We start from the raw sequence: 20,809 nt of genomic DNA, 5'->3' as shown, positions 1-20,809 counted from the left end.
GGTATCTCTTACTTTCCACTGGCAACAGATTCTCTATATGGTTTAGGTCAGGCTAGGTTAATTTACTAGAAAATCAAGCACATTAGAGGTTGTCAAGTCAAGTTTATTTGTATAGTTTATTAAAACTCACTTGATCAACACCAGCACATGGCATAGCTCCAGAAATAATCTCAGATGGTGGAAATTTCTCTCTGGTCTGCAAGCAGCTTTGATTTTGTCCCTCTCAACATTTCCTTCAGAATCTGACATCTGCAATTCAAGATGAAATGGAAAACTTACGTTTATCATAAACAGGGCTTTGGACCAATAAGCAAAAGTTACATTCTTTTCCCACTTTTGACGTTTCTGTTTTCTGAGTGACTTACCGCAAGAAATGTCTTGGACACGTCTTTGTGTGGTGGCTCTGGAGGCGCAAACTCCAGTGGCTGTCCACAATCCATGAATCACTCCCGAATTTTTTTTCTCTCTCTTTTGCTCTTCATAAACCTTTCGAAAAAATGTTGACGCATGTCCATGCTTCATAGCTATAACTAGAAATGTAAACCTTTGAAAGCTACATTTTGCTGTTGGTCACTCTTTGAAGTCCTCTGTTGATACCTTAATGATATCTGTGACTTTCCTACAAAGTCCAGACCACAAACCCAATCGGCCCAATCCTATTACATCACACAAGATGGCAGGAGGCTCAATCATTTCCTAATACAGTTAGACATTGTTGATTTTAGCTAGTGTTACTCAGACAACAGTAAAAAGTTAATTTGTTTTATTTGCAACACAAGACACCCCTGCAGCTCAAAGGAAACATGTCAAGAGCATTTCCCTGAGCACTGTATCAACTTTAAAAGCCACAAACCAACAATCCTCAGTTTGAAACCCCACTCCGTCAGTGACCCCTGAAATATCAATGTTTTGTTTTCATCTGTCTGAATTAGCAGAGGCCTTTCTGCCCAACAGAGTAAAGTAATCCATGCGTACCAAGTTTTAATGAAGACAGTTATTTGAGATGTTGTTTTTTTGTATTCCTGAAACCAAACATGAGACAATGTCTCAGTAAAGAAAGCCGAGTTTAAAATTTCTAACAGCAAAACAAACACAGGACACATCAAAAACACCAAATACTACAAAAATGCTTACACGTTAAACACAACAAACCATCACATAAGAAAAATGTAAAAAAAATTCTAATCAAAGCAAATGAAAGCTTTAAAAAGTTAATAACAGTCCCATTAAAATTGTTGAAGATGTTGGACAATATTGCCACATAGTGTTTCCTGATTATCTGTACCTCTAATATTATTTCCCAAAATCTGCTCCACTGTGCACTTCTGTAGTTTCACTTCTCTCTCAACCCTGCTGCTTGTCAATCACTCCCCTGTTGTTCACCTGCCACTAGCTCCTTTTGCAAATATTTGGCGTGATGGCTTTATTGTCCTGAGAATCCCCCCGTAATGACTGAATTTGACAGAAAACAGTGGAGGAGGCCAAATTATGGTCTGAAAACCTAGAAAATGTTGAGAAAACCGCTCATAAATTTGGTAGAAATGCAAACCAAAACCTCAGTTTTAAGAGCATGAGGTAAGGCACCTGCACAAATATGATCTTCAGAAAATTATAACAGGAAAGGATTTACCATATTCTCACCTCAAAATTCAGTAGAAGATATTTGCAAATGAACATCTTACCAGGCCTCACACAACTCTGGAGATAATTTCTCTGGACATTTGAAGCAGTAAAAAGAACACTGTATGCTTGTGGCTCATGGTACAGCTTGTGGAAAAGGAAAATATTTTAGTTGTTGATGCTTTTGCCAGGACAACGCTGCTCACAAGTGAAGACAGTAAAAAATAGAGGATTAAAATAGGGTGACAACATTACAGCTTCACACCCTCTGATCACTCCCAAAATCACATCAATTACTGCAGTTACCAATTACATTCAACCAAAAAGGTATAGGAGAACAAAAAAAGCTGTGAATCTGAAATTTATAATTAGTCTGAACTAGATCTCTCAAAAAGAAAATAGCTGAACAATTAGATATTTAGTAAAACTGATCATGGCACCAATCCAAATGTTGGTGTCACTTAATTTTAATTGTGTTGTAAAAACAAATGAAAAAGGGGAAACTCTTATTAAACATCTTATTCCATTCATCTTTCTACATCATCCGATATTTGTTTTTCTTTTCTATGTGCATGTGACATTTTAGCTTCTGTATACAAAGCTTGAAAACAAATTTATGCGCTAGAGTTGAGATGACAAGGGTAACAAAACATAGTTTCGAATTTACTGTCCTTGCGGTCCAAGGGCATCCTCCCTTTTATTCTCTTCCTCCCCAATAAAAGAGGAAAACTTGCAGCTGAAAAGAATCCTCAGAAATGTGCCTGAGCCTGTCATCTGTATGGGACAGAAACCTTGTGGAGTGTGTGAGTCCTTGTAATTCAGGCTTCTACACGGAATGTTTCGGGACACAGAGTCCTGTGGGCCGTTTTAGCCTGATCTCAAGCCAGCTGTTATTCCAGAATTATTTGTGTCTACTGCAACAGCGATAACATCTTTCTCGTGTCTGCTGGTGATTGATGTCAGCTTTGTTGGTGAATCAACATATGCTAAGTAGACATGAACATATGCATTTCAAGCACGACAACGCATCTGACTTGAAATAAAGCATTTGAACATAAGGAGAGATGCACGTCATCTTTTACTTGGCTACAGAATATATATTTAGAAGTACTTAACTAAAGGATATGTATTTGTTTGGATTAAAACTGTTAAAAATATCTTCAACTAAAATATTGACAAACTATTACTTTTATGTAGACAGTTTATCAGCCCTGCCCAGCTTTAATGTTTCGCTACTTTTTGCCATCTAGATAAATATGTCTTTCATCATCACTCGTCATTCATCTATGTTGTAGGAGCCATAACAGTTTACCATAACGAGTCGCATTTATGTTCCTCTTCAATGCCCACAGAGTCACTCGTTTTGAAACACTTCCAGTTCGATATAAATTTAGTATTCAGTTTGTGTTGATTTTGCCAAACTAAACATGAGGCAGCTGGTATTTAACTGAGAGTAAAACCACTGGTCAAATCTATCAAACCGTGCCAGTCTTGAGTCATGAACACATAAGCAATTAAAGCCTGAAAGCAAATACAGAAGGAGCTGTTGCACAGGAGAAAGCAGGGTAGAGCAGCGTGTACCTATAGAAGAGTGATTGACAGCTCCAAGACGTTCCTCCTGGCGCTGCATGGTTGTTTCTGATTGAGTAGTGTATTTCTATTTATGGCTTTAGGACCAGGAGNTGTCAAACATCATAAGAGTGAAGAGGCCCAAACTGGGGTCACAAGAAATTAGATGCAACAGAAAAGCTTTTTTTAAAATAAATGAACAAAATTAAATTACACGTTTTCTCTTCAAAATTCATTAAAAATATTTGACGACAAAGGACAATAAACTTTATGAAATTATTTAAGTTAATGGCTATGAAAGGGTTAAATAACATATGAAGTGGAAGAAGAAAGGCATGAAGTTGCAAACAGGAGGTACGAAGAGGCCAACTAATCAAAAAAACACAGCAAACATACACTGCCACAGTAAACAATCCTGAGTCCTACCTATGACTTAAGCATCCAGAAAATCGAGAAAACTTCAACCATCAAAAATGTTTTATAATTTGAATAAATGCCTTACATTACATTAATACTTCAGCATTTGATACCATCTGTACCTGGATTCCTGGCTGTTCCCAGAAAAGAGGAATGGATCCTCGGATCTGGATGAACGATGAGATTTTATCATCTAGGAAGACAACCTTTGAAGGAAAGAACAAGAGAAATCCTTAGTTTTTTTCTTTATGAATGAATGTAATTACACAACTAAAACCACTTACACAACGATTAAATATACATTTATAAAAATATTCTGAAACTGGAATGAATAGCAACATAACTTGGAAGACAATCGATAAGCTGAGTTATTTATTTATTTGCAAAATAAAATACCTGAATTTAATTTAAATTTAATGTTATCAATAATATTTAATGACTGACTCAGTAAGAGCTGTGGGCAGACTGAATTACTAGGGGTTTCATTCAGACAAAGTAAAACTGCTGACAAAAATAGATTTAAATCATACTGAAATTGTTAAACGTTTTGCCTTCCATCTGTGTGATAACTTAAGAAAAGAAGGAACTTGTCGACTGAAGCCGTGACTAACCTGTTCAGTCTCCACAAAGTTGGCCACCTGTCCGTCATCGTTGGTTCCTCGCACATTAAATCTCGTGCCGGCTCGCTCCGAGCTGAGGCGAGAGAAGATGCAAGCCTTGGCCTGTTTGTGGCCGGCATAGATGGTCCTGATCTCTACGCCGCCACACATCAGCCTCAGCAGCCAGTCATCACAGTTTACTCCATAGTGTTTGAGGTGCAAGTGCAGAGACTGGTTCCTGTTTGGTTGCAAAGAGGGAAAGATGACTAAATAAAAAGTAGCAAAAACAGATCACAATCTTTGAAAAAAATAAAAAAAAAAATAAAACAAATGCACGCCTAAAGGCTATTCTGTAAGCTTTAAACAGAGAAATGTTGACATCTCTACCAAAAGAAGCGGTTGTCTGTAGTGTCTTCTAGGATCCTGCGATGCGCATTGAGACTTAGATCCATGCTGATTCCAGTAGCAGACCAGGCAAAGTAGAAGTGTCCTGAGTTTAGGACCTTGCGCACCTCGGAAATCCGGTCCTCATCACCTGGATCGTTCTTCAGAGATATAAAGTCTGTCTGCGTGACCCTGAAGACCTCTGAATCCTGCACCTTCCCCACAGAGCTGCATCCTGTCACAACCACGAGACTGTGCAGCATGGAGTCCCCTGCAAAATTGAGGGATCAAAAGTACAAGAAATGGTTAACTGAACTTTGATGCCATTACTGCATAACAGGAATTCAGCAGCCAGTCTAATCTCAGCCATCAAGAAGACTGAGCTTTAATCTTTCACGCTGGTTCCTTGTTGTTATAACAACACCCTTCAAGGTCATATGAAGGATGGAAGAAAGCAGCTTATGACTAAGGAGCAACCGTGCCACAAACCAGAGGAGAAGCATCATGGCTGCCTGGAACCATTTAGGGAACAATCATTTTCTGTTTTCCTACCCAGGTTTAGCCGGAGAACACCAAGGATTCCATACGCATCAAAGATCCTGGTATAAGTACTTTTAATGGCATCCTTTTCCGCCGCCGCTAAAAGAGACAAAACGGGTAAGAAGAAAACATTATTAGAGCCTGTTCAAATATATCATTTGTAAGTAGTTGACAGATGTTCTAGGATGAATCGCTTGTGTCATACTTCCATTGAAATGCCACTGCTTGAAGGTGCAGTCTAAAGATAGTGTCAATCATATCTCAATTAAAAAACAGATGGCTTACACAAAACGGCAACAGCTCCTGATTCAAACATGAGGCATTCTTCCCTCGCCCTCGTTTCCACTATGACACTGTAAGGTGGTGGATCCAGCTTGTGGTAAATACGGTATCCTTTGCTGAAAGCCATAGCTGATCCAAGATGAAAAAAATCCTATGTTATTACCTGTAAACAAAGGAAAGAAATAAGAATCAGTGATCACGAGACATAAAAATACATTTACTTTAAGATTTTTGTTGAATAACTTGAACAGTAGGATCTTTATTTACGGTAAAACAGAAAATACTTAATTTTTTTTTTAAATCCTTATTTATACATCTAAGCATATGTACCTAACCTTTCTTAAAATTCTCACTAATTTAGAAAAGGTTAATCGTTAATTAATTTACTTACAAACTGAAGAGGATGGGAAGCACTTACTTTTGATGCATTTAATCAAAAGAAAAAAAAACCCAAATTTTTCTGTCTTTTAGTGGTTGATTTTGATGTCAATTCAGTTGAACGGTGCATCTCTAAACACATAAATATACCCACTGCCATACCTATCTAGTAGCAAGCTGGACACACTTTGAGGTTCAAAACTGCCTTAATTCAGCAAGGTGTCAGAGACAAGTGGAGATTTTGGGTCATTTTGGCATGATAGCACCGCAGAATGCAGCAGATGTTTCAGCTGCACATCTGTGATGCAGTTCCTCCATTACAAATGTTTCCTAAAGTTGGTCCACTGGATTGAGATCTAGCATATGTGAAGGATTGTCATGTTCAGAGAACCAGCTGATTTGAGCTATTTGATTTAATTTAAGCTGTGTGACAGGGTGTGTTATTCTGCAGGAAGCAGCCATCAGAACGTAGCTAGACTACTGTCATAAAGGAACAGACAAGGTCAGGAACAACACTGAGAAAGTCTGTGTGTATGATCAATTGTTTGATACAGTTTAAGGTTTACATTTAAGAAAATTGGTGGATTTGTTCCAGGTTGTGCCAATCGCTGCTCAGCTGGACCATGGCACTGTGATCCAAGGCTAAAGGACATCAGATAGCCAAACTCATTTGAAACCGATAAGACCATAATGCCGCCTGCACAACATAAAGTCGGAGATTTGAATAATATCTTAGCAAATGGACCTCCGATCTTATCAGTTTTTTTACTCTGATTCTGAATAGGACAATAAATCTTTTAAAGATTGAGACAATGAAGGCCACTGCACATGGGTGAGCAGAGCAGCAGTCTTCCATCTCAAGAGTATGGCAAGCCTGAACAGAAGAAAACCAAAACACAACACAGCATGCTTTGCATAATACCATTATCTTGCTTATCCATTGTACCAAAGACAGCAGAAAGTTTGGGGTAAACCTACATTTTAATACCAACTTCTAGTTGTTTGCAGCTTGCTACAGAAAGGATCGATAAGTCCACCATTTGTGTCTCAAAATCTAAGAAGACTGTATAAACAATAAAACAGTGACAGTTTATTGTATTTCGAAACGTTTCCCTTAAACTGCAAATAAGGGAAACTTGCCAAACAATTACAGGAACAAGAAGGAAAGTTAGGCTGCAAAGTCATCCGTATAAGGGGGGATCAGTGAGGACACTGCCCGACAGAGATGACAAACTAATATTTATTTTAACAGACTCGCTGCAGGGTAGCAGTGATAGAGGGACATGGTGAAAGTTAAAGGCCGGGGAAGTGGCAGATCATCTTCCCTGACTGATAGTCACGACTTCAAAACGCAGCAGCAGCATACGAAGCAACCGCTAACCTACCAGCTAGCACACAATGCTACATTTTTATGCAATGCAAAGCCATCAAACGAAGCAGGTGAATTACTCGTATGTGAAGAAAGTATTTGCTGTCCTTCGCACGCCTAACGCTAGCTGGCAACGTTAGCCAACTTAGCCAGATTAAATCACAGAGACGGCTATGATTCGCTAGGTTTCATTATTTTGATGGTGGCACTACCTGCGCGTCCTGGGATGATTAACTACCAGCTACTATCGCATTTCTTATCTAGTCCCGCTCATGTAAAACACACACGCTTGCATGTATTTCTAAATGTTGGTTTTATGTAGCAACTATCTGGCTTAATTAAAATATACAGAATAAATGTACTATAAACCCCGTCTTACCGTCTCCCCACCGGGTCGCTGTACCGCTGTCACAACAAAATCCTTCCCGGTGTGTTGGCGGAGTGGTACATTCGGACGTAAAGTAAAGCACGCCCTGCCTCACGTTACCGTAATACTTCTAAAACCATATATGACGGAAGTGCCTTAATTGCAATAAAACTTAAAGTACTTGCCTTTAAAAGCTAGTAAACGTTACTGATAACAACTGTACAGGCACACATGTAAACTACAATTAATACGCAGAAAGAAACTAGAAATATGAACTCGTCCGCCTTTAAACATAATAGACAGTTACTCACATCCAATTAGAGAAGATTTGCAGTTTTTTCTACCAATCAGATTAGACCAGAGGCGGGACAGCCGGCTTTCATAACCCTGCGCGCTGGCATATATAACAAGACCTCCAGCCTATTCGTAAACACAACAGTGTTTGGAAGCAATAACATGACTGAATTGGCTATTTAAGAAGGTAGGTATTATGATATTATGATTAATATGAATACTATACAATAAGGCTTTGCCATGTCGTCTAAACGTGTGTTATCGAACTAACCCCGTTCACCCCACAGCATCTGCTAATGTTTCCCATTAAATAAACTCTCTTATGGTTATTAAATTATGTGTTATCTTCCTAACTGGCAGACAAAGTTTGATCATAACATTTCTCTTAGCATAACGATAGTAATACGAGCAGACAAATGTAAATATTATGCTATCATGTATAAGCTGTGTGAATGTGTTTTGTTGATTTGCAGTTTTAAAGCAACAAATTGCGGTTTTTCTATCACCCAATGCATCAGTGAGAAAATTAGTTTGCTATTTGATGACTAGCTATGGATCAGTTTTATGTTTTAAAGCTATCACCAGACTTTTATGTAGAATCAATCAAGCTCTCTGCAGTTTTTCACCTACAGAAGATATGAGGGTAATTTTTTAGATGTGTTTTGCATTTTAGTTGTTATGTAATTGAGAGAAAATCTACAAAAACAAGTCTTCCATGTTTTTGGTGAAATCACAAAGGGCATAAAGCATTAGCGTTATTTTGACGTTGTTAAATTTTGTAAATTAATTGTTTTTTTTATCAAATTATGGAACCCATAGAATTTAGGGAAATTTGGAAGCATTCAAAGAAAGCAAAGAAAAATGACCCACAGTCACAATTTCTCCTTTCAGGTTCTAATCAAAACCTGAAAGCAGTAAGAAAAAAAAAATCTCCCACCTGTAGCCAGAAAAACAAGAGCTGTTCAAGAATTATATGTTTTTCTTCACTTTGGTTAATGTTTTTATTTTTTGTACTTTTTCCACAAAGAAAAACTACATATTTATAGCAAAAGAAAGGAAAAAAAAACATCTATTTTCTTGAAAAGATGTGTTCTTGAACATCTGTTCAAGACAACATAGATTTATGGAAAATTAAGGACATGTGACTTAAGAATTAAAAAAGAATTGAAAAGAAACCCTAAACATATTTGAAAACGCATATAAAATGAAGAAATTCAGATTTTTCTGTTACCTCCCCATGTAAAAAAAAATTCAGTTCTAAATCATGTAATTTCAATTTCATATGCCTCTTGTGATGTCCTTGACACAAATACACTTGAAGATTAAATTATGCTGGTTAGTTTGCATGCTGTCTTTTTATTGTGAGTGAATATGCTCGTGAAAACAAATGATTAGTACTTTTAAAGACCAGTCTCGGCTCCCGGTTTATGTGTATGCATCTCTAAATATCTCATGTTCTTGTCCTGCTTTTTTCAGAAACTTTAATTTATACCTCCTCAACATGAAGCGCCTTTACCTGGTGGAGCCGGTGGTGGCTCTGTATGCTTTTAGCAGTTTTCTCATCTACCCGCTGGTCCAGCAGTATGTGTACAGGAGGCTCTGGCAGCAGCTGACCAACACTCCCTATCCCGTCTCAGACAACACCTCCAGATGTGCTCCAAGTAACAGCAGCAGCAACCAGACTGACTTCCATAAGGTTCGTTCATAATGAAAGGATGCAAGGAAGGAGAGGATATGTTTATTGGTTATCTAATTTAAATTTTGATAATGTTCTGTTGTTTTATGTAAATAAATATCAGTCCCAAATGTGATTCCCTCTAGCTCTCTGTACTGATGTCTTTTAACATTTTCATGAAAAAAAAACTATCCATCATGAAAAATCAATATTATTCTGTAATTCTAGCTGGATGTTATGCTGTTTATTAATCCGTAAAAACTGGTCAACTCTTAATGACCAATGCATATGAGCTTTGCTGAAATATTTTCATCCCTGGAAAATTTTCACATTTCACACAAAGTTTTGGCCAGGTTTTCTTTTTTTGTTCGTTTTTGTTTTTTCAATTTTTCCCACAGATGAAAATCTGATAATGTGGTGAGCATTTGTATACCCCTTTTAATTTCATACCCCGCAATTAATTGGTTTGAGAAGTTGCATAATTTATAATTATGCAGCTTTAATATTTCAAAGTTAAAGGGGTATATTGTTGTTGCACCTGAGCAACATTGTTTATTCATTACAATAGCATTTTTGTTGCAAAATACTTTAGAATGCTAATTTGGTGGATACATTTAATTGATATTCAAAGCAGACATGTGACTCAAGCTTAGCCTTCTGAACTTGACTTCAACACCCTGAACTAACAACATAATCTCAAATCATTTCCGATCCAATAGCAGCTTGCAGTGTTCAACGCACCAACATAATTTGATTTTAAGCAGATTAAAAGAAACATGCATTCATGGACTAGTAATGTCATGCCATCAACAAATGTGAAAATAAAAGTAGGAAGTGAAACGCACTCACACAAGAATAATCTGTTTTTATCTGAAGACACAGCTGCCACAATGGCACCTGCGTAGCAGTAGAGCTTTGTTCCTCTTGCTTTTTCTCGAGAAAAACCTCACTTGTTCTCACAATCTCTGCCATCTGAATAACAGGTTTTACAGGTATTAGACAAAGATTTCAGACTCTCTAACATTTTTGTGTTATACTGGTTTAAAACTCAAATTAAAATGTCAGTCAGCAGAGTTTTTTTTTTTTTTTCCAAGATCTTTGGAGCATAGATTAAAGATCATTGCTCCACCTGCTTCTGCAAACTGCCAGATATCTGGCTGAAAGAAGACCCTCGTGTACAAGAAAGCCAAATCGATCTGTTTAGAAACATCTCCCTGTCAAAAACATTGACTGTAGTGGTTTAAAACTAAAGGGACCCCTCTCGTTGCTCTTTTTAGGTGTTAAAACTACAGTTTTAAAAAGCAGTATGCAGCATGTCTACTATGAAGGTGACTGTAGACTCTCTACAAGAGCAGATAGACCCACTAATTCTTTGTAAATATTGCTGTAAACCTGTGTCAATCAATCAATCAATTTCTGGAGTACTTTTCAGTTAGGGTAAAGGAAACAAGTTCTTTACTTAAAATAAAACAATAAAAAGCAGCAGAAAAATTGTTGTTTTGAAGGACCAATGAAAGTCTGCTGGGATAATTGGGGTGATGACGCGACACTAGAACATTCAGTGTATGCATCTAAGCAGTAATTGATTTTATTCTAACCTAAATTCCCTGTGTCTGCTTTTCCAGGAGGTGCAGAAGCAGGCGTCTCTTTTCTCCCTTTACTCGGAGCTCCTCTCCACAATCCCATCTTTGATCGTTACTCTTGTGCTGGTGGCCTACAGCGACCGGGGCGGACGCAAGATCACCATCATTATGCCTCTGATCGGCACGCTGATTTATACCAGCACCTTCCTGACTGTGTCCTTCTTTGAGCTCAACATCTACCTTCTCATCGGCTCTTCCTTCCTTAGCTCTCTGTTTGGGGGTATCAGCACTTTCCTGGGAGGCTGCTTTGCCTACATAGCAGACTTGTGCCAAGATGACCGGCAGAAGACGCTGCGAATGGCTGGAGTGGATATGATGATTGGACTGTTGTCTGGAGTGGCCGCAATATCTACAGGTTACTTCCTGAGAGCTGCAGGCTTTAACTGGCCTTTCTTAACTTCGGCCCTGTGCCAGTGTTTGATCCTAGTCTATGCAGTTTTTATCCTGGAGGAGACGGTAAGAAACACTCCCGCTGATGGCAGTGATATAGACGGGTCTCCCCAGCGCCCTGGGTTGAGACAGTTGATTTTTGGGCTCTGCCAGATCTTTGCAAGAGCAAGCTACAAGTGTAAAATAGTTTTAGCCCTCCTGATAATCATTTTCACCAGCTTCACCTTCACCTACATTGGAGGCATCTCCTTGGTGACGCTATACGAGCTAAACGAGCCACTGTGCTGGACTGAGATTCTGATTGGCTATGGCTCAGCACTGTCCACCACGGTGTTCCTGACCAGTTTCCTGGGAGTGTCGGCGTTCACATACTGTGGAGTCCCGCAGCTGCTGATCGTTGCGTTGGGGATCCTGTCTGTGCTGTCAGGACTGATCATGGTGGCGTTTGCAAAGACCACAGTTCTGATGTTTTTAGGTGAGTTTAAGCTGCCGAGTCGTAATTAAAGTTATTAAACTTTGCACAGTCATTACTTGAACTAGACAAAAATGCAACCCCAAGAATTTGAAAAGTAATAAAAAAAAAAAAGTAATTTATTTCAATAAGTGGAACATTTATATTACATAGACTCATTACACACATAATGATATGTTGATGTTGTTTTTCTGATACAAACATTTTACAGTATAGATGACACTATTGTGAAGAAGACGACTGAGTTGACATTTGTCCACCAGAAAGTCAGACACTTAACAAAATCAGACAGTAAACAACAAAAAGATAATTGGTAAAGAAGCTGACAGGTCAGAAGGGTTTATCCAAGCATGTGGAAGTGTGGAAGAAAATGATTCACAAGTAAATGATGATTCACTATATACCCCAGTGACCTTACAAGGATAAATGGGTAAAGATGGATGGATATATTTATTTACGTGGATACAAGTAAATATCCCTTGCCCTATAAATTATTTCCATTATAGATTTGAATTATTATAATCTAATATTCTAAGAAACTGAATTCATTATCTGAAAGCCTTAATTCTTGAAATTGAGAGATATAAACACTTGAAATATGAGTCTCTGTCTGAGGAATGTAGATATTAAATGAATTAAACTTTTTTTTTTAATTAAGCTGCATAAATCCAGCAACCATACTTGTCACATTTCAGGCCTTGTAATTTATGTTTTCTGTTTCATTTTATGACCAATTTATCTAAAATAGCTTTTAAATACTGAACAAGATAAAAACAGCACTTAAAAAATAAAAATTCTTACCAAAAACACTACAGACTATTCTCTCTGGTTACAGATTGACAGCTAAGTTTATTGGCCTGTAAGGTGTTCAGAAGCTACTGAGTTTGCAGGGTCTTTTATTAGATGACTGAATTGTAAGCTTTACTGTGTTTGTAATCATGACATCTTATCTCTGCTTTGCTTATTTTCTTATCTCTGCTTTGTTTGGTTTAGATATAGTACTGCCAGGGGGGTTATTATGAAAGACATGAACGCTGAAACTCGTTATAGCTCTGAAACATTAATTTCCGTCAGTGATTGTGTGTGTTTGCAGTTGCACAAAAGCTTTCATAAAATTTCTTATTTAATTTTCTTGTTTGTTTTCTTTTTATTGCAGTACGGATCCCCATGCTGCTGTCCATAATGCCTTTCCCTGTTCTCCGCTCGGTAATGTCAAAGATCGTCTCCAAGTCTGAGCAAGGCAAGTGTGCTTTTGGACACACACCATGGATGCATGTCTGTGTTTAAAGAGTCATAGTCCACTGGTGTGTGTCCTGTCCTTAACGTTTCAGCGTACACTTGGAAAACAAAGCACTTAAAGTTTCTGTTCATCCTAGAAGTGAAAGGACTTGAAGGATCATAACATTGACTTTAGTTGTCACTGTTATGCTTAACTGATTTCCTCTTTTTTTTTTTCTTTTTTTTTTCCAGGAGCCCTTTTTGCTTATCTTTCCTTTCTGGAGAGTTTATTTAACAACGTTGGATCTGCGGTCTTCAACAGTATCTATGCTGCCACGGTGGGGTGGTACCCTGGTTTTGCCTTCCTCTTAGCTGCAGGACTCTGTGTCATTCCTTTATCTGCGATTGCGTAAGTTGATTTTCCTAGTGTTCACACCACAAGACTAAACTGTCATATCAGGCTTTCGTTTGACTCTTGCATGTAGCAACTATTTGTTTCCTAAATGAAAAGAAATTCATAAAATAGACACAAATAAAATCAAACTCCCAGTGAAATAAATCTAAAAAGAAGAGCAAAAATTGTTAGTTGACAAGTTTATACAAACGCAATCCTATGCAAAATTGTTCCTAACTCTTTGAGGACATGATTTAAAGTATTAAGTTGCTGATGAAAAGGCATCACCACATTATAAAGTCGCCATCCCCTAGTTTCACCACAGGGATGGTATGAGCTTGGTGATGAGGAGTATTAGTTTTTGTTCACAAATACAGATTTTCATGCAGGCCAAAATGTTACTTTTTGTAATGTGTCCCACATATATTTTGTCCCCATCACACAGGGCTCCTTGTGGCTCTTTTCTTGCAATGGCTCACTTCATACCACCTTCCTATACAATGTTTTCATCCTGGTGAAAGAAGTTGTCTCTTCGCTGGCTGATTTGTTCAAACACGGATTGGTATTTGAAAGGAATAAAGCTACACTCAAAGATGCATGATCTCAGCAATGTTGTGTAAGAGTTTTAGCTCCAACTTGTTATTGGCTGCTGGAGTCTGAGGAAGGATTTGGATTACAAAAACACTTTTCTGCTGGGTCATAATTGCCAAATATATGTCATTTCTGTAGAAAACAGAAATGTTCAAAATTAAAAAGTAGGAAGGCACAGTTCCTTATTTAAAGTATGACTTTCTAACCATTGTCCTAAGAATTAAAAACCATATCCGACAACTTGCGTAGCTTTCTAAGATGTGAAATCATACTACTGCTCAGGTGTGAGAAGTATTACTAAGGCATTTAACAAATCTTTCAATTCAAAGTGGGGAAAAAGAAAGTAATTCTTCAAAGAAACCCATAAAATGTTCCTTTTAACCTGTCATTCACAAGTTGTCATTCACAATGACAGGTTAACGGTTAACCTGTCATTCACAAGTTGTCATTCACAATGACAGGTTAACCGTTAACCTGTCACGAGAGGACCCAAATTTGGGTCCTCTCGTGAATGACAGGTTAAGGTTTACTACAAGTCATGTGGGGAAGCACCAGAAATGTGGAAAAAGGAGGAAATGAGACCAACATTAAGCCTTTATACAGAACTCTATGGTGGAGAATTAACATTGCACATTACCTTGATCCTTCCATCCCATGTCAAAAATGTTGCTGCCAGCATCATGCTGTGGGGATCCTGTTCTTCAGCAGATCCAGGGAAGCTGGTCAGAGTTGATGGGAAGATGGATAGAGATAAATATTGGACAATCACAGAAAAATCCAGTCACAGATTACATGAGACTGGCTGAAACCTGTCTCCTTCCAGCACCATGCTTTGATCAAAGCATAGTCATGTGTTAAAATAGCCCAGTTAAAAGTCCAGGCCAAAATCCAATTGAAAATCTTTAGCAATACTTGAAAATATGTTTGCAGGTTCTCTACATCCAGTCAGATGGATCTTCAGGTATTTTTTTTTTATTGAGGGGTAGGTAAAAATGTTTTTTTCTCTGGGTGTAAGAAAGGTTGCAGTTTGAATCGCTGTCAATTATTCTTCCGACTCAGGGACCCTGAATGTATACCACAGTGTTCAGATTTTTATTGGTAAAAAGAATTGGGAAAAGCTGTATCATCTTCACAACCACCCACTTTTTTGTGTATGTCTTTCAGACAGAATCAAAGGGGTATAAAATACTTTTCAAAGTGTCGTAGGCTGTGCCATGGACACTGAAGCTCTCTGTCCTGTTGAACTAAAGGATATTTTGCTGACGGTTGTTAAACTGAGAAGACAAAGTGATACTGCTTAGTCAATGTGGGAGCTGTAGCGTGAAACATAACCCCCCTTACTGCCTACATGTCTATCACATGCTGTGCTTCTTTCTTTGCACAGTGATCTGTTTAAAAAAACAAAACAAAGCCCTACCCAGATATTTTGTTGTTGCTCGCCAACTACAAGTGCACACAGGTTGTGAACTCTTTAATGAAATTGAAAATCATTTTAGCTTAAAAATTAACTTATTGACAATGTGTCTGTAAACTCCCAAAACACGATTAATGGAAATCCATGACACAACAGATAAGCTTGTCTCCTGTTTTAGCTGGAATTGGTAATGTCTATTTCCCATCCACATGTGTTCCTGTTTCTGAACATTTTAGTGCGGTGGCTTTCATCGGAGTGGATGTTTCCACTGAACCCATAAAGTCAGAAGATGGAACCTCTGAGGAGGACGGCCAGCCTGAGAAGGACGACGACACCAGTCCTCTTCTAAGCTCTTCTTCTGTTAACACCTGAGCTGTACATTGTTAACGTATTTATCTTTTAAGTATGTCAGTCACTTCAGTTTTCTGGGTTGATACCACTGGAAAGTTTCATTTTCCAGTGTTTTGAAGCAGTGCTTCTTCTTTTTTGCAGCAACTTTGTTGCTCAGCATCAGTTTTATTTTTCATGGTAAATCCCATTGAATTAGAAATGTCATTTAATGACAAAAATATGCTTAAGAAGGAGAAAGTGAGCTTTTTCAGGGGAATGTATGTGCGCTTTTTGGTTTTGTGTGTGTTTTTGTTTTTTTTGCTTTTTTCTTATTTCGTGTACTTTGTTGTTTATTGTTTCCTCCTTTTACCTTTTAACTGTTTTTTGTTTTTTTTTCCCCTTTTTTCTAAAGTTGTCTAGTTTTCTTGTTTTTTTGCGTTTTTGATTTGCTTATTTTCTTTGATTTTTTGCCTTTTTCGTATTTTTGTCTTTTTTTGACGCTTTGGGCTTTTCGGCTTGTGGGGCTTTTCGGCTTATGTTTGTATTTTTTTTTTTTGTTTTTTTTTTTTTTTTTTTTAAACAAACTTTGTGGGTACGGCTTATAGTGAGGTGCTCTCTACAGTCCGGAAAATACGGTACTCGGGACACAAAAAAACAATCTTGCCAAAAATCTTCCCTGTTAACTAATGTAAAAATCCTTTGTTTCAGAATGTATTAATCTGACAGTCTTGGGTTAAAATTGTGTGACTCATTGTTTTATTTAAACCAGAAAAGGGCCAGACGGTGTAGTTGAACTGATTTTTGCTGTTTTTTTTTTTATTTAATATTGTGTAAATGGACTGTACTTGTGTAGCACTTTATGTAGTCCAGTCCAGTGGACTCCAAAGCGCTTTTTTATTACAAGCTACAATCCGACTGATGAATCTGCACCACCATCTCTGACTACCACAAATAGGCAAGGCAGGAGAAGTGTCTTGCCCCAGGACAAAGTGAGTAATAGAGTGAGGTTCGAACCGATACCCTTCAGCCTCTGTCACCCTTTCTGAAACATGTGGAAGTATGTTTCTTTTCAAAAGTATTTGCACAATTTGTTACTTTATGTTACTTTATCTTTTTGTTGTTTTGCTATGTGTAAAATTATGAAAAATATAAAAGTAAGTAATATTTAAAAAGTGACGCTAGGGAAGAGGAATGAAAAGGGAAACAAACCCTCAAATTTTAACATGTATTTGTGTTGATAGACTAGTATGTATTGGGAAGTGAAAATTTAATGAGGCTTTTTATATTTTTCTAAAGACAACTTGCTCATTAGCTGAGCATTTTATATCTTAATTAGCAGTGACAAAGAACACCATTAATTAAGATCAACTGATTGACAATGGGAACTAGCAAAATGTGTTTTTTTGTTTTTTTTTCCCCCCCTGGGAGACAGTGACTTGAAATGGAAAACTGTTTCTAGGGAGCTAAAATGTAGGTCAGTTCAGGTATGAGAGAGATTAGTATTGTGTGCTTTGTAATCTTTTCAACATGGAATAAAATCTGTAGAAATAAGGTTAAGCTTACAGAGACAAATCCAGGTTCACAAGAAGAAGAGAATCAATGCCACAGGACTGAACCTTTGATTTTAAATATTACAAAAAGGTAGACATTCTAATGCAGCTTTTTGTGGATCAAAGTTTCATTGATAAAATTGATTTTCTTTTTGTATCAAAATGCACTTTAAATTAGTTAAGGTGTCTTAATAAAATGAGCATACAAAAAAAGTTGTTTGTCTCTTTCAAAATGTCCAGAAGAACCAATCAGAGCTAAACTGTTTTTTTCAATGTTGTGTTTGTCTGTTTTTCTCTTTTTGGTAGGATCTTAGCTGTTGCCAGACACATTTTGAGGTTGAGTCTATTCAACAACAGAGTGCTGTTTAAAAGAGCTTTAAAGAAGGTTTTCTTACAAGCTTTCTTGAACGCTTACAAGATACTGGCAATGGGCAACTTTCTTGAAAGTTTACAAAAAAGTTGCTTGAAAGAAAAACTTATAAAAAATGCTATACCCAACACTGCACATGAGATTATAAAGCCATTGCATTTTAACAAATGCAAAGTTGTTAAAATGCAACTTTGCATTTTTGTTTGCTCACCTTGTTTGTTCTTTTCATTCTCAGTTCACTTTTTCTGGGTGAGTTTTTATATGAGCCACTAGGTGTCAGTCTTTGTCCACCCATATAGCAATACTAGCTTGGTTGGTGAAAGTGCTTCTCATTTGAAAAATCTCTTTGTCACATGTTATCATGGCCTTCAACGCTTGTGAGGCTTTTCTTCCATGACACAATGTAAGTATTAAAGTATGTGTGTTGTATGGATGATAAATGAGCAAAAGAAATGTATTCAAGCCATAAGGCTGTATACCTACTTGTTTTCTGCTTGAGTTGGTTATTGTGGAAACCAATGGTGTGTAACCACAAAAGATGAATGATGTGGCCTGAATGCAATACAGCTCCTTCACATTAGTCAGCACTGGAGATGCCACATAAAATCAGGTTTTAGCCACACATGATGCATCACAGGAATAATACTTAGCTTGGCTTTAAACTGGACCTGTTAACAGTTTTTAATACAGTTGTACGTATGAATAGCAAACCACATCTAACTCTACTTATATTTGTTAAAAGGTGGGACAGCCAGATCAGTCTGAAAACATGTGCCACAAAGGGGGGGAAAAAAAATCTGCCAGTCCTGTGAATACTGTAAAAGTGAAACATCCCCCTGAAATTGAATGCAATTTCCTGTTGGATATCTTGGCTCTAGCTCCAGTCATGGAAAGCTTAATGATGTCTGATTGTAATGTGGAGTTATTTGATTTCCATTCTCAGGTTTTGAGATTTGTGTCTAGATTGTGATTAGAAGTTAACACAAAGTTTGAATGAAGTTCACCACTTGAGGTTGACAACGGGACCTACTGAGGCACCGAACATATGGTCTCGACTTGAATCAGAGATAGAGGTGTGGCGAGTGGTGATGATCGTATACATGGGTTTTCCCAGGGGCAGGGATCTCTGGCGGAGACAGTCAGGGTGGCTTGTGTCAGTGTGGCGTGCAAAGGGGTCGACGGGGATTAAAGAGAGAGTTGACGGAATATGGTTTTAAGAGGAGGCTGGGGGATTGAGGGTCTTTTTGGTTTCTGGTTTCCAAACACAGCTGAATCAGCACTGCAATCATCTGCACCACACCACATCACATCACCATTGGCCCTTTCTGTGATGTTAATCCAGAGAGTGGCTAACAGACCCCTCTCTTTATCTCGATTCTCTACATGTGAAGATAATTTGTTATTACATTGCACCAAATTTAAGTGGCTGATGTGACTGAAGTGAAGTTTAGAATGGAACAGCTTTTATATCTGGTTTGATGGTCAGTTGAAGAATACAATCTATTGTATAGCAAATTTAAACCAAATAGACCATTGTTGACTTTAATAAGAACCTATGTTGATGACGGTACACCAAGTAACCTTTGAGTATTTACTTGGAGCTGTTTGGGAGCAGACAGCTGCAATATCCAAACATTGATTTTGAAAAAGTGGAAAAAAAAATGTAAATCCCTTTTTAAGTGGAGATTTTTTTAAACCTTGTTTTACTATAAATATAAACATTATATTTGACTTTTTGTGCTAGAAACCACAACCTTAAAGAAGTATTTTATATGAGTTATTCCACATCTGTGCTTACTTGGTGTCAAATAAACATTGAATGGAAGTCAAAAACTTAATGACAAGGAAAGGGTAAGCATGAGCTACAATTTTTTTAATGATAATCTTTGACCTGGCACTTCTTTAGTTGTCCTCAAGTTATCCTTTTCTTCACTGTAATCTTGACGTGGTTATTGCTGACGTTGTCTTCACCTGCTGGCGCAGATTAGGTATTGCTGGACATATGATCAAAACCTCACATGCTTCGTAAATTCAGATTTCTTTTCCCCAAAATTAAGAGCAAACAATTGCTCTTAATTGTTTGCTTCACGTTATGTTACCTTGACGTGAATGGAGGTGTCGTTACGCCAGGAAGCTGCTCCTAATTAACGTAATGCCATCATCAAAAGGCATTAAGTTAGTTTCTCCAGGATTTCTTGGGATTTTCAATCTCTTTCACCTGAGATTTAAAATCCAAAGTCTATTCTTTTAAACAATCTCCCTCCATTAATTTATACTGAGGATCAAATGTGGGACTGGAGAATCTAAAAAGAATGAAAATTAAAACAGGCACATAAACTATGTAGCTAGTGAAAGGCTCAACATGAGGTTTGAATCAGGTGAAAACAATGCCACAAGTGCAGCTTTGTGCCACATAGACAGTCCCAGAATAGAGAGAAGGCCAGGGACAAAAACCAGTAGTTGGAGGGCAGCCATTTTCTCTGTCTCTCCCTCCCTCCTTTTCTTTTTTTTTTAACAGATAATGCTGTTGTATTAGTCTTCTCATGCTAACAGGCCTGGTATAGGCAATAGACATAATAAACTAATTGCCCTGATCAACCTTTGCTCACTGTGTGTTTCCGTGCCTGTTTGAATGGTTTAGTTTTACAACCGACTCATGTTTTTCTTTAACTGGATCGATGTCAGGTTTTGTGAGCTAAACAGTCCTCACATTTTTTTGCGTTTGGTTTTCATCTTTCCCATAAGCCGCATTGCATGGCTTTTTGTCTTCTCTGATTTATCGATTTATATTATTGAGATAATCCTATTTGCCTACCCCTTTCCTTTCCCATCTGGATCCCATGGCTTCATGTGGTTGCCACTCCTTCTACAGATGTCTTTCCCCTGTCTTTACTGCCAATAATGTCTGTTTCTTTATTCCCCCACCGGTACTTATAGCTATCT

General features: G+C 37.7%; 2 protein-coding genes across 2 annotated transcripts; one reads left to right on the top strand and one right to left on the bottom strand.

Moving 5' to 3' along the window:
- Positions 1-3,677: 3,677 nt before the first annotated feature.
- Positions 3,678-7,631, bottom strand: LOC103140322 (synaptojanin-1-like). Its single transcript, XM_007555420.2, has 6 exons — positions 7,538-7,631; positions 5,415-5,574; positions 5,142-5,228; positions 4,593-4,860; positions 4,218-4,443; positions 3,678-3,812 (listed from the first exon to the last, which is right to left on the bottom strand). Exons 2-6 carry the CDS (start codon positions 5,536-5,538, stop codon positions 3,693-3,695), a joined length of 825 nt encoding a protein of 274 aa, XP_007555482.1. The 5' UTR covers positions 5,539-5,574; positions 7,538-7,631; the 3' UTR covers positions 3,678-3,692.
- A 265-nt stretch (positions 7,632-7,896) lies between these two features.
- LOC103140315 (solute carrier family 46 member 3) lies at positions 7,897-16,031 on the top strand. The gene is made up of 6 exons (XM_007555407.2): positions 7,897-8,006; positions 9,296-9,515; positions 11,120-12,002; positions 13,156-13,239; positions 13,470-13,626; positions 15,853-16,031. Exons 2-6 carry the CDS (start codon positions 9,321-9,323, stop codon positions 15,986-15,988), a joined length of 1,455 nt encoding a protein of 484 aa, XP_007555469.1. The 5' UTR covers positions 7,897-8,006; positions 9,296-9,320; the 3' UTR covers positions 15,989-16,031.
- The last annotated feature ends 4,778 nt before the right edge of the window (positions 16,032-20,809 follow it).

Source organism: Poecilia formosa, unplaced genomic scaffold (assembly GCF_000485575.1).
Source record: "Poecilia formosa unplaced genomic scaffold, Poecilia_formosa-5.1.2 Scaffold3, whole genome shotgun sequence".
Taxonomy (NCBI): domain Eukaryota; kingdom Metazoa; phylum Chordata; class Actinopteri; order Cyprinodontiformes; family Poeciliidae; genus Poecilia; species Poecilia formosa.
This window is presented reverse-complemented; position numbering and strand designations above follow the sequence as displayed.

Coding starts and splice junctions, on each gene's coding strand:
- LOC103140322 (XM_007555420.2), bottom strand. CDS start 5,538: ATGGCTTTCAGCAAAGGATACCGTATTTACCACAAGCTGGATCCACCA. Junction 4,861..5,141: donor TGTTCTCCGGCTAAACCTGG/GTAGGAAAACAG, acceptor TCAATTTTGCAG/GGGACTCCATGCTGCACAGT. Junction 4,444..4,592: donor ACAGACAACCGCTTCTTTTG/GTAGAGATGTCA, acceptor GCAACCAAACAG/GAACCAGTCTCTGCACTTGC.
- LOC103140315 (XM_007555407.2), top strand. CDS start 9,321: ATGAAGCGCCTTTACCTGGTGGAGCCGGTGGTGGCTCTGTATGCTTTT. Junction 9,516..11,119: donor ACCAGACTGACTTCCATAAG/GTTCGTTCATAA, acceptor CTGCTTTTCCAG/GAGGTGCAGAAGCAGGCGTC. Junction 12,003..13,155: donor CACAGTTCTGATGTTTTTAG/GTGAGTTTAAGC, acceptor TTTTTATTGCAG/TACGGATCCCCATGCTGCTG.